This window comes from Haemorhous mexicanus, chromosome 4, assembly GCF_027477595.1.
Source record: "Haemorhous mexicanus isolate bHaeMex1 chromosome 4, bHaeMex1.pri, whole genome shotgun sequence".
Classification (NCBI taxonomy): domain Eukaryota; kingdom Metazoa; phylum Chordata; class Aves; order Passeriformes; family Fringillidae; genus Haemorhous; species Haemorhous mexicanus.
This window is the reverse complement of record NC_082344.1, coordinates 22,808,509-22,821,855: the sequence shown is the minus strand read 5'-3', so window position 1 is coordinate 22,821,855 and position 13,347 is coordinate 22,808,509. Positions and strand designations below refer to the sequence as shown.

General features: G+C 43.8%; 1 protein-coding gene and 1 long non-coding RNA gene across 3 annotated transcripts in view; one reads left to right on the top strand and one right to left on the bottom strand.

The window, feature by feature from the left end:
- The window catches only part of TECRL (trans-2,3-enoyl-CoA reductase like), a 59,446-nt gene that overhangs the window by 23,867 nt on the left and 22,232 nt on the right, over nucleotides 1–13,347 (top strand). Inside the window, exons 3-4 of the mRNA XM_059844076.1 lie at nucleotides 8,744–8,788; nucleotides 10,548–10,651. Coding sequence (XP_059700059.1) covers nucleotides 8,744–8,788; nucleotides 10,548–10,651 — 149 coding nt within the window. The remainder of the gene's footprint in view (nucleotides 1–8,743; nucleotides 8,789–10,547; nucleotides 10,652–13,347) is intronic.
- LOC132326184 (uncharacterized) overlaps nucleotides 1–13,347 on the bottom strand; it is a 39,065-nt gene that overhangs the window by 14,419 nt on the left and 11,299 nt on the right. The window lies entirely within an intron of this gene.

Sequence of the window (13,347 nt, the reverse complement as noted above, 5' to 3'; positions counted from 1 at the left end):
AGGGTGGACAGATACCTGTGCTTAAATGCTCTGCTTTGCTGCTAGTGAAAACCTTGTCTGGGCTGGCAGCTCCACACCTCAGAGACAACTGAGCATTTATGGATTGAGATAGACAGCAAGTGATTTCATAAACCACCAAATATTAAGCTGCGTTTTCAGAAATCCTGAGCCAAATTATGGACAAGAAGATAGAGAAGGAAGGATCTTTTTCAGCCCTGAAACACATACTGAGTTTGGCAAATGTGTGTTTCTTAATGTGCAGTTTCTCAGGTTTGTGTTGCCCTTTGTGTGAAGGCTTCGTTGACAGAGCTTATGTTTAGGAAGAGAATCCTGCTCAAATTCTCACAGTCCCTGATACCTGACCAATTATCTTTGTTACCCTTTCCAGACGTGTGGAGATGGGAGACTCAAAGGCAAACACAACTACCAGAATACAGATCCTCACTTGGCATAAATTACTCATCTCTTAATTTGGGCTGGCATTTCAGAGCCAACTGTCTGTGCCTACGAAGCAAACCCGGCGCTGCTACAGTGCACGGGTGACAGACACAGCCCTCCCTGGGCAGCCCTGGCCCAAGGACTGCCCAAACCCATTGGGCAGAGCCCAGCTGCTGTGGCCAGCCCCTGCCACCCTGCAGTGTGTGAGTGTCACAGGGAGGGCAGGGCGAGGGGCCAGCTCTGCAGTGCCACTGCCCGTGGGGTCACACTGCTGTCCCTGCACCACCTGCTCGGCTCCTCCTCACCTCCCTGCTCTGATGAAGGACAGTCCCCCATGGGAAGGTTCCTTCCAGCTCCAGGCTTGTCAGAGCACCTATTTTCTTATTTCTTTGTATTCTGGTCTGTGGCTGTTATTAATGAAATAGAAGGTGAGCCTCATTCCCTTTCCCTTCCTTTGCCTACGCACATTAATTTAAATGCAAATTCACTCAGAAAGATCAAAATTAATTATGCTTTCTGCAGCAGGCTACATGGAAAATGGAAATGCACAGGGCTGGCTTTTCCCTTTTCTCCTTGATTTTTTGGAAGTGCAAAGAAAAAACAATGCAGAAAAATATTAATGTATGGTTCTAAATGTTGCATGTTGTTTTTTTTTTCCTGATGCTTTTTGCTTGTGTGAAATTCCACAGTTGCTTTCATTTGCAGACTGTTCCAGAAGGCATATTGAAAGGTTAATCTCTCAGTGACATAAATTGACATCCAAATGACAAATAATATTTTGTTTACCACTAATAAGAATCAATCTCCATTAAGAAAAACTATGCTGACTTTTAAGAAATTTGTCCATTATTGCCTGATCAGAATATAGCTGAAGTATGAGACTTTAATTTTTTTTTCAGTGGAGAAAATAAAAAGGCATAGGGGGGTGTTTTGTTCCTCAACAAGTTCAGGCATTTATATAAGTTTTTAAAATAAAAATGCAGTCAAATAAATTTGTGACTCAAGTTGCAGTGCAGAGTCCCACAGGCTGGAGCTTCACATCTGGGCACAGTCACAGCAGCTGCACTGCTCCCAGGAACCAAAATATGGACAGGGCTATCCTTTTTTTGCCAGATCCTGGGAAAGAAAGGCAAAATTCTGACAGTTTTTTTTAAGGGGAATGGGTGCAGGAATTATGTGCATTGTGCTATAGGGACATTAGGTATGCTCTGAGAAACCTTCTGGATCAGTCTCTGTGAGGCTTCAGTGGAGCTGTCAGGGTGACTGTTACATGACTTGCTGTAGGAAAAATAGCTGGTCACAGATTTTAAACACCTAAGGCCAATGGGAATAATGAAATGAACAGGTAAAGCAGAAGCCTTTAGCCAGGTATTTAGTCAGGCTGGGGTTTACTTGCTTAGGAGTGTGTGGGAAGTGCATGCTGTCCTGCCTCTGGGCCAGAGCACTTGGCCAGTGTGTCTGGAGACATCAGCTCAGCCAGCTCACTGAGCCTGTTCTCCCTCAGCACTGTGGTTGTGGCTTGATGAATTCAAGTACTGCAAAAACCAGAGGAAAAAAATGGATGCTTATGATCAAATAGCCAATTTTTCAAATTCCACATGCCATTAAGAAAGTGCTTTTTTGTGTCCCCATAGCAACTAGAGTTCAAGGTGCCTTTGTAAAACACATGGCCAAAGATCTTCCCTGGAAAGCTTACAAATGAAACAAATCAGAGAGAGTGTTCAGAGAAAAAAGCTGACAAAGAAAAGGGACTTATCCCCAGCTATGGAGCCATTAAAAACAACATCCATTTCAGTACTCTGCTGAGATTTTACTGAACACTGGATCTACTCTTTCCACTAACTTCCCATAAAACCATGGATCTAGCTCAAGATCTGCTCCTGCACTTTACATATGCTGATACACCTTCTCAAAGGTCCTTCTGCCAGGAAAACACAGCCTAGCCGAACGATCCTGGGTCCAAAAAGTGCCCTCCCCAGGTCAGCCCTGTGCCCTAAAGACTCAGCAAGAGGGGGAAGCAGCACACAATTGGTAGCCTGACCCTTGTGAGCCCTGCTGGGCTCAGGAGCTCAGTCTGTGTCAGCTGAGTGGTACCTGGAGGGGCCTGGCCAGAGCTGGTCTCTGCACTAGCCCTGGAAAATAGACCCAGGTGACTGTGCTGGCACTTAGTGTGTCAAAACATCTCTTGGCCTGCAGCCAAGGAGGGCCTTTTGAGAGGGGCCATGTGGAGAGATGCTGTGGCCCTGCTTGCCCCAGGCTTGCTGCTGAGAGCTGCAATCCTTCAAGTGGGCTGGTCGTTCAGATTGCAGCTCTCAGCAGCTGCCATTTATTACAGGGGAGGCAAGCACAGCCAGTAATCACTTCAGATACTTTCTCTCTTGATCTTGTGGCCCAGCTTAGTTTTACTGTGGTTTCCTTGGTGTGCTTTGCTTTCTGCCATCATGCTCAGGAATCACTCGAGTGCAATGTTAGCACAATAAATCACGCAGCCTTTTTTTTTCCAAATAAAAGCAGAAAGCAATAGCTTCCAGCCATTTCAGCATCCTGCTTTTCCTGCTGTCAGCTCAGTGAAGCAGAAGTAGGCAAACTTCAGCCCTGCAAAGGCTGTGGTTGCTGGCATGGTGATGTCTCTATCCTTGTTTTCTCAGAAGTGTCCCTGGGAACACTCAGACAGGGCAGGTGCAACCAAGGGAGACAACAGCATGGCCACTGTCTAAAGTCACAGACAAGGGATAGCTGTATTTGTTCAGTGTCTGAAGTCACAGACAAGGGATAGCTGTATTTGTTCAGTGTCTAAAGTCACAGACAAGGGATAGCTGTATTTGTTCAGTGTTTCTTGTCAAGGAAAGACCTCAGCAAGTTTTAAGATAATCTGCCCGTCTATATAAAGTATGCACAAAGCCAGCACACCCACACATACTAAAATGTGAATCTTCCCTAGCAAACTCTTCTTATTGCTGCATGGGTACCAAATCTGCCATCTGGTCAAGGTGGTGGAGTGCACTTCAGCCATGCTCAGTTCACATGAGCAGGTGCTGTTACACTTCCCAGCTCATCTGCAACATTTTTGTCATCAGATAAGGGAGGCTGGTGCCGCAGTGCTTCCTTGGAATTTCCACTGTTTCTGCAAATTTAAGCAACATGCTGCTGATGATTGATTATAGTAATTTTGTTGTTCATATCACCCTATTCATATCACAGCAGGTATTGTTTGTAATTATTAAGGCTATTTGTTATTAGAGATGCATGGGTGGTGAAATACAATGAGAAGCAAACAATTTAACTGGTAATAAAATTAGCTGATGATGGAAAGTCAATCTGCTAATTATCTCCAAATTGTGTCTGTCAGTTGTGTTTTGCATTTCTTAGATTCCTCTCTTCCCAGTAGAACAGCTTTTGCAGGTCTGCATTCTAAGGAACACACCGAATTACCCAGCAAGGGAGCTCTTCCTCATGTTACCTTTGTTCTCATACAGGCTCACAAAACTTCATAAATACTTTGTGACAAATGGGCATTTGATTGTGCAATTTACTGCAGAGCAGACAGTGCACTATCTTTTTTGTGTGTAGAGGATTCTTTACAAAAGTTAATAAAAATTAGGTCAATTCCTTCAATTTCACAACTATTGAAAAGTACCAAGTATTTTGATTTCTTAGCTGTTAAATTTTCAAAACATTTTGTGACATTTAAGCGGTGGAGCACACATTAAGGTCAGCTTGAGTCGTGTGGCTAGAGAACCTTTGGACAGTGTTAGAGCTGCATAGGGGCTTTTCTTACTGTTCTTGCTTCCTAGGATTGTCTGATTAGCTGATTAATTTACTTGGATTCTAGAACACAGGCAGTGAAAAAACCCCCACCATGTGGGCAGCAGGACCAGTGGAATTTGGTTTTCTGTGCATTTTGTGCAGTGGTATTTGCAGCTGGGCATGGCACTGAGGCTGTCATTTTAGCTTGTTTGACAGCATAACATCTCCTTTTTATAGCCAGTATTAATAGGTAATTCCATAGCTGGCTATAGAAAAATTAAAGGTGGCTGTCTGTTTTTATGTGTCCTATTAGTTCGCTTATATTTTAATTTCTCTTTTAAATATGGACAGCTACCACAAATAACCCCCACAAAATTAATTTTTCCTCAGATACATTTTTAAAAAGAGGTTATTAAAGGTAAACATTGAGTTGCTTTCCAAGCGAATACCATCCTGTTTGGGAAAATTACAATGCCTTAAACATCATAGAATCAAAATATTTTAAGTGGTTTAAAAAAAAAATAGATGTATGAATTTTTTTAACACAAAGTTGGAACAAATTCCTGATAGAAAAGATGGAATGTGGTCAAAGACTTAAGACTTGTCATAATTGCTTACACTTCCAGACTAATGGAAGCTTGTACACATAGGTATAACTTTACTTGAATCATAACAGAATTGCAACACACAGAATGTGTGTTATGTTTAGGTCTTTAATAACTCACAGAACTGTGGAACAGTTTGGGTTAAAATGGACAATCAGAGATCACCTAGTCCAGCCCCCCTGGTATGGTCAGGAACATCCTCAGCTAATTCAAGTTGCACAGTGAAGAAGAATGAAATTGATATAACCTAAACTCAAGGAATTTGTGAATGACTTTTCAGCTGAGGAATGGGCAAAGGTTTCAGGTGCCAACATGCCTGCAGTTGGGGGGTGACCATAGTGGGGTCTGAGGCCATCAGCCTTCCAGAGAAGGATAAGCCAGCAGAGTAGAAGTAATCAAAGGGAGATGGAAAACTAGGAAGGCATTTCAGCAGCTGTCCAATGATGCTGCAAAGAGAGGAACCAAAGCTGTTTTACATAAATGCTAGAAATGCAATAGATGTGGAGGAACCACAATATTGACTAAAGATTAGAGGATGTCATATTGGCTAAACAGACCTGTGGTTTGAACCACCATGGCCACTCTTACTCTCTGGACAGTCTGTAGCTGCTTTTCCAAGTCAAAGCCAGTCTGGGATATAAGTGAGCTGAAGTGGTATTTTTACAACTTTGTTCCAAGTGTGAAATACACATCCAAACCCATAAACCCTGCACAAGGGAGCTGAACAGCTCTGCTAACCACAAGGATTGTACAGAGACTGTGACCCGCTGTGGCTGAGCTCTGATGCACCATCACCATGTCAGACAGTAAATATTAATATATGCCTGATCTTAGATGCAACAGGAGTTACAAGAGAAACTTCTGTCACCTGTGGCCTTGGATTGCCATTAATCTCTGCAGGAGGCAGAAATTGAAAACATGAATAAGAAAAACCTGGGAATTATACACTGCAAAAAATCCCCCAAAACAACCCTGCAAAAGAGAAACCCTTCAGCTTTAGATTGGGAGCACAGGGAGCTCTGCCAGGTGTGGGAGTGCAGAGGGGCCTTCAAGTGCTGCCCGCAGCTGCAGCTGTGCCTGTGCCCTTAGTGAGTGTGTGTGTTTCCCCTGCCTGGGAGCGGGACTCTCCACAGGCACTCCTGGACTCCTGCTGGTGCCAGGTGAAGCTACTCTGCCAGACAGCCCTGGCTCTGGATATCCAAGAGAGCCATCAACCCCTCATTCTGACAGGCAGTAGCAGGAATTAATGCAAGTGATAATTAGTCCCTCGGTTTGGCTTCTTTTCACTATTTAAAGAAAAGAGAGGTTTCCTGCTACAGGAATGAGAGGAATGTGTATCTGCCATAGGCAGGCTGGATTGGAATACCTTCCCACATTGCCAAACAGAAATCCAGAGCAGTTCTAGTGAGATTTTTGGAGGATCCCTGTGGAAAATAGTCATAGGAGGAAGGCAAATAAGGGGTGACAGGCAGGGCCAGGTCCCTTTGTCAGACTGTTACCAAGTGGTGAGCAGGACGCCCAGGAATGTGTGAGATTTCCTATCTGAAAGGAGCCTTATCGAGGCAGGAGAGCAGACTCCTTGTGGGGTCACACTTCCCCCCAGAAAGCAACGCCGGTTTCTGCAGGACCCTGGACAGCTAACACTTGGGAACAGCCTTGCTAAAACCTGCTGACAGTAAAGACTGAAAGTGGGAAGCTTTGGTATTCTCACTCAGACCAACACAGAAACACGTTTGGACTTTGTTCCCCACTCCATTTAGCATTTCCACTTGAAATTAGCTAGTGGCCCCCTACCAAGAGTAAGAACAGGGAAGGAACTGCTAATTCCAGATCCTTCCAGAAGAATACACTCAGCTTTCCAAGCACGGCCAGGAAACCAGAGACACACTGATGTACCAGCAAGGTCACTGCAGAGGAGCAGCAGCAAAGGCACACTTCCATCTGTCTAAATCTTTGAGTATGTTTGAGCATAATGGTGTACTGAGGCTAAAGGACTGGAAATGTGGGATGACGTGCTTAAATGCACAACCTCTGTTTGCCCTTGTGAAGATTATGAGCCATACCTAAAAGAGCATTGCCACAGGATCAGGTAAATTGACTTTTATTGAAACATACTGTAATATGAGGGGGGGAGCTGGGGGGAAGATTCCAATTTAACACAAATACATTGCATTTCAGGCTCCCAAATAACTATTGATATCTGCTGTCCTGGAGCAAATCATATCTTCCCTGACAAGTCAGACAGCTGCTCCTTCTCTATCTTCCCTTTGTTATCTTTAATAGCCATGGATTGTTGTGGTACCTTGAAAAAAATGTTTGCAACTTACTTGATGGATGTCTCACCTCCTGCTATTAGCCCTGGTTCATGGGTTCACCTAATGCCTGTTCTTGCCTACAAAAGTCAGACCAAGTGCTTTTGAAATGAGTGTGCTGAGTGTCACTGCACAGTGCACACCGTGTACAGCTCCTTCCCCTCCAGCTGGCAGCTGGTGGAGTGAACAAGCTCTCCTCATCACCCTGAAATAAGTTAGGGAGACACAACCTCCAGAGCTCATCTCCAGATCCAGGCTCCTGCTCAGAACAGGGCCAACTTTAAATCCCTATAAGGTTGTTCAAGGTCATGCCCAGACAAGGCCCTGATTATGTCCAGGAGATCCTACAACTTGTTGGGGCAAATGTTTCCACGTTTGATCACAGTCACTGAAAACAATTTTTTCCATGTAGAGGTAGGGGAATATTTGTACCTTAAACACAGAATCACTAAGAGTTGTAAGACAGATCTAAAAAAAACCTGAGCAATTTCACATAGGCTTTGAATTGAAAAGACAAAGCAAATCTCCTTCAGGCTATCAACTGTCCTCAGGTGTGTCAAAGGAAATAAAGACAAATGTGTGGTAGAAATAGCTGGGGGTGGTGATAGTGCAGCAGGTTCCTCACTTTTCTCTGACAATCTTTGAGTCTCCCAAATGCCAGTCAACACCATGGACTATGGAAGTTCTCACCACATTGCTTCAGCTGAGCCCAGAAATGTGCTAGGTCAGCCCTAAAGACCTTCAACAGCAAACCAAAGAGTGTGTATGGGTTAAGCAAAGTTGTCCTTGTGATGCAAAGCAGGAGTATTTGTATTGCCCATTCAGCTGCAGAAGAACAGCCTCCTGCACAGAGGAACTCAAGAGCTGGCCATGTGCACAACTTGAACATCCATGATCCCCCCTGCAGCGTGTTGGTGGCAATTCCCTGCTCACTCTGACACCAAGGGAAACAAATGCAGCTGGAGATCCATTCCTGCTTGACCAACCTGACAGGTCTCTGCTCCAAATCACCAAGGGGAATCCAATAACAGCAGCCAACTGCAACTGTGCATTCTGGAATGACCTTTAAACTAGAGCATTTAAAAATCTACTTCTAGGAAACATCCTCAAGTTGGAAGGAAGTCATAAGTCACTCAGTATTAGCTATCCATGTGCTTCTACTTTCTGTGTCTCTATTAATTTCTGATTGAGAGCTAAGACAAGCTTCACATCCCTAGTTAGATTTTACATTCCTAAATGGGAAACACAAAGTCCTAGGCCAGACTCTAGCACAGGCATTATTTTTTCGAAGGAGGGGCAAGGCTGATCGATTTGGTACTGAGTTTTGTCAAATACAGCAATAAACAGTATCCTCTCTATATTTCCCAGTGTTGCACACACAAGCTGAGCTGATGGAGCATTCAGCATTGAGACTGGCCCTTCCAACACTGAAATGGGAGAAGGGATTCATGCTCCATTGTGTGTATTTTGTGCTCCTCCCAGCTCTCTTGTATTCTCCCTGTATAGATAAGACCAGAAGAAAGGTGTTTTTTATTCCATCTCACTTCTGTAGCTATCAGCTGAAAAAAACCCACCCCAAACCTAACAGAAATTTAGCTTTTCTATCACGAAATTAACAGCCATGCTTTGTGATTGGAACAGGTCCCCAGTGGTACCCATCCCGTGTTGGCCTGCAACTGGAACGCAGTGAGTATTCATATGGCTGAGTACAGCCACCTAATGTATTACTAATTACTAATGTATTACTATTACTGTACACCTAATCTATTACTATTACTAATCTACCTAATGTATTACTAATTACTAATCCACCTAATGTATTACTAATTACTAATCCACCCAATGTATTACTAATCCTCTGGCAGACTCTCCTCCTCACAGCATTGCTCTCTCTCTATGTGTTATTGAGTGAACTGTTGGTACATTCTCATCAACTGGCATCAGCTATTCCCTTCCTAGTGCTTCTCATTAGTAAAGGAACCTAATGGTTTTCATAGCTGCTGAGTGAAATGTTCCAGAATACAGTGTATGATCACTAAAGGAAGACAAGGTTGTTTTAAGCCCATTCACTCCCTTCCTTCCCTCACTGCATTACATGTTTTAATATTTGCTCCCTGCCTCAGCAGAAGATGCAGCTGGCTGCCAGAGGCAGCCTCTGTGTCAGTCCACAAGTTCTTGGTGCACATGGCTGTGGGATTCACATTCTCTGAACCTGAGAGAAGCAGTGAGAGAAGCAGAGAAAAGAATGATAAAACCAATTCTTATCTCATTCACTGCTCCTGTGTTGTGCCAAAGTAGAATGCAATATGGAGATTGTGTACCCAGGGTGATGGTGATCAGGGCCAAGCGTGTGTGTCAGGACTGACAGCTGGCAGTCATGAGATGCTGTGCAGTTGAGTGCTTGGCAGATTCTGTTTAGATGCAATGTAACATAATGTATTATAGTATAGAAGAATGTAGTATAGAAAGTAATTAATTAGCCTTCTGATAACATGGAATCCTCCTCATCATTCCTCCCAGGCATTGAGCAAAAAAATCACCAATACATGGCAGTGGAAGACAAAGCTGCCAGAGGCTGTTTGGTGGTTGGTCTGTGGATGTGTAGAATGCAAAGCCACAGAAAATGAGGCTGATGGGTGCTAAATTCCACCAACACCTGATGGAATCTAGCACCCTCACTGATGTAAACAGTCAACAAAGGTACATTGCAAGGGAGACCATTCACAAAGAAAAGAGCAAAGAGGTGTTGCAGCCATGGCAACATCCTGTGCCAGGGGCTGTTGGATTTTTCCAATAACCAGCTCACTGCCTATATTAAAAAAAAAAAAAAAGCAAACCAAATATTGTTATTTCATGTGTCTGCCTGCACACTCTAGATCCATTAGGACTGAAAGCAGATGCCTCAGAATACTGCAAACAGTAATGTAATGCTCAGATACACCTGGTCTGCCTAGGTCAGACAGCCAGCAAAGAGATCTTGGCTCATGAGCCTTAGCCCAAGAAGTTGCATTCATCATCAGGCACTGCCTGTTGTAAAACAGCCTGGGAATGCAAATGCTTCAGCACAGTATGTCAGTGAGGGACAGGCTGTGTAACACAGACTTTGCCATTAGTCTTGCAAGCCAGAAGAAGAGGTGCTCTGTGGAGCTGTCTGTGTGATTGCATGGCCAGTCTCTGATGGGCCCCATTAACAGCAGTGTACAGCTGCCACCCATTGCTGCCCTGTGTCACGGCCAAACCCTTCTGTTGAACTGGGAAGGGAACAACTCTCATGGAGGAGCTCTGAGTTGCTAACCCAGAGAGTAAGTACCAAGTCACCAAAGTAAATCACAATCCAAGCTGGGCCTACATCTGGAGCACTAGCAGGGCAGCCTCAGCACTATGCCGAGCCCCCGAGAGGGTCCTGCTGCTCACACCTTCTCCTCTTCCATTTTTGTCACTGCAGACGGGCCCTTTTTGAAGGATTCCATCAGCATCCAAAGCCTTGCTGTCTCCTCCATCATTACACTGTATTTTACAGACCTGGGTCAGCAGGTTGGTTGGACCACAGTAAGTATGTCCTTGTAACAGTCAGCATGATACATCTTAATGGGCCGTATGTTTTGGCATCAAATTGCTTCAACTTCCCCAGCCTGTGCTTCCTTATGTAAAATGGTGTAATTAGATTATCAGCACTCAAAACAGAATTAAATGGAGAGTGAGCCAAGTTATCAATATGCTAACTCTGACTTCCAATTAAAGATTAGAAGGGGAACATAAAAATATTGCCTGAGGAAAAAAAACCAATTTTAAAAAACAGTTTTAGCTTATCTTGGGCTCATATGCCTGTGCAGAACTGTAGCCAAATACATTAATTTTCTGAAAGACTCCTCAGCTTTGAAAGTGGAAGGATATTATAAAGAAAATATGGATCTCTAGTAATCCTGTTACTAATGCAGGAAAATAATTGGATGGAAATACCTTACTCTTTGTTCAAGCAAAGAACAGTTCTGACAGAGGCCAAGGAATCCAGGCAGAAAATGTCCAGCCAGGCTCAAGAGTAAAAACTTTTGAATCTCCTTGTAAAACAAAAGCATTTGCCATGACAATAGTACCTGTCTTATGCTGAATGTAGACCTGGTTTGACTTTAGTTATTTTCCTATAAGCAGCTGTTATAAAGTCAGGGTGCTGAGAGAAGGGGAGTACCTTCCACTCAAATGGGATGTAGGGAACTCTAACCTTTCAGGCTCCTTTGGGAAAGGGAGAAGTGAAAGAATAAATTATTTCACAGCTCAAAGACAGAAGACAGTAGAAGGGTTTGAAAGGACAGTGAAGGAATAGGAGAAGAGACCTTTCCAATGTCCTGCAGCAGGCACTAGTGGAGGAGCTGAGAGTAGTCTCACAATCACTCTGACCAAGCTTTTGCTGCAGTTTGCATGTAGAGCACTAGATGAAGTAACACACAGCCCACATCTGGATACTGGGCAACAAGATTCCCAATTTCTGCAGTGAGAAACATGGGTAAGATAGAACTACAGTTTCTGAAAGCCATAAAAGCTATGAAAAGAATACTTACGGCAATGGAAAGCAAACCACTGATTGCTTGCAATTCCTTTAATGAAGCAAGTGAGTTTTTTGCTAACTGGCATCATGGATGTTGGCCAAGTTATTAGGCAGCTCACAGCTCTCACCCTGTTCATATGGGAGGACTACAAGCCACTGTCCTTCCTTGGCTGTGCCTACAAGGATGGTGAGTGTCAGCTGTTTGAGCAGCTTGCAGGTGATAGTCCCAGTTCCTCTCTCCAATAGGTCACTACAGGCTAGGAAGCATTCCTACAAGACACTTGGAATGGACATGCTACTTTACAGTTCCTTATCTGTTGAAATGTACACTCAAGGTGAAGGTTAGTGCCACAACAGTAACCCTTGACCTGGAGAAGCCAGCCTCTGGATCAGCTCTATAAGGTCACATCTCCATCCCAGCTGCTTGAGATCACATGCTCTTCCCCCTCCCCTGAGCAGCACAAATTCTGGCAGCTTTTAGTCCCTGTGAAGAAGAACTTGACCTGTGTCCATCCTTCCCAGTTCTGAAAGGATCCAAATCCCCACGGGATGACCAGCAGTTTACTTCAGTGGAGACAGAGATTTCCCACTGTGTGACCTACCTGTTTGAGTAGAGGTCTGTGAGTTTACTGAGGCTTTACCCCATCCTGATTAATGGCCTGCTGGGACCAGACTAATTAATGCTAGTCCCGTTTCCTTCACGAATCCATTCCACCACCTCTCAACCATGGAATTTCCTTGCAAAGCAAAATTGTGATTACTGCAGCTTCCTGTTTGCCACAATTAAGTAATCTGCAAGAACCTTATTTATTCTCTCTTTTCCTGGTGGTTTATGTAGCCTAAGACAGTAACATAACTAAAGCTTAATATCCCATTATAAATACTGCAGTTATGACCAGAAGTAGGTACTGCAGGCAGTGGCATTTTTTTATGAGTTAATCTGCATGCAAAAAGTTGACTCTGTGAGTTTTTGAATATTCATCTTATCCCATTCTGCTCCATATTCTAAATTGTCTCCATTCTCAGTGGGAGAAATCTTCTTCCTAGCCACGTCATTTAAACAGTCAAGAGACTTTTATATTATAGCTAGTCTATAGCAATAGAGAAAAGGTTCACAGAAGACTATATCCTAACAACAGCAATTAGAAATGCATTTGTACACAGGATGTGTAGTTTTACTGCCATTTTTACTGTCTTTAGATCTCCTGTACTCCCATCCCCCTTGATGCTCTACCAGATTCATGCACACAGTGAGGGAGGCTTCTGATTTCAAGGTTTGACATTTAAATAAACAAAGCACCGAATAAAAATATTCTTATCTCATCAGCAAAATGATAGCTAAGGTACAAAGGACCACATTCAGGTCTGGACTCCAAAAATAGATCCAGAAGGACATGGAGACATGTTGGTTCTCCAGAGGTCGATGCACTGGGCATGGGTCTGTCTTGGGGAACCCTCAGCACAGAGCTGGGTTTTCTGGGGCTCTCTCACCTCACTGGAACTCACACCTGAGGGCCAAGAACACCAGTGATGGGGATTTACACCAAGACAAAGACTTCTGGTTTTTAAAAAGGGAAAACAGAATTGACCTCCACCTCCTGGGAGCAGCACCCTTTCCAAACACGCTGTAAAATAAAAGGTGATGCTGCTATCTGTTCCCAAACAAAGAGTCTGTGTTTCAATAAGTTTGGGAAAATCAAGA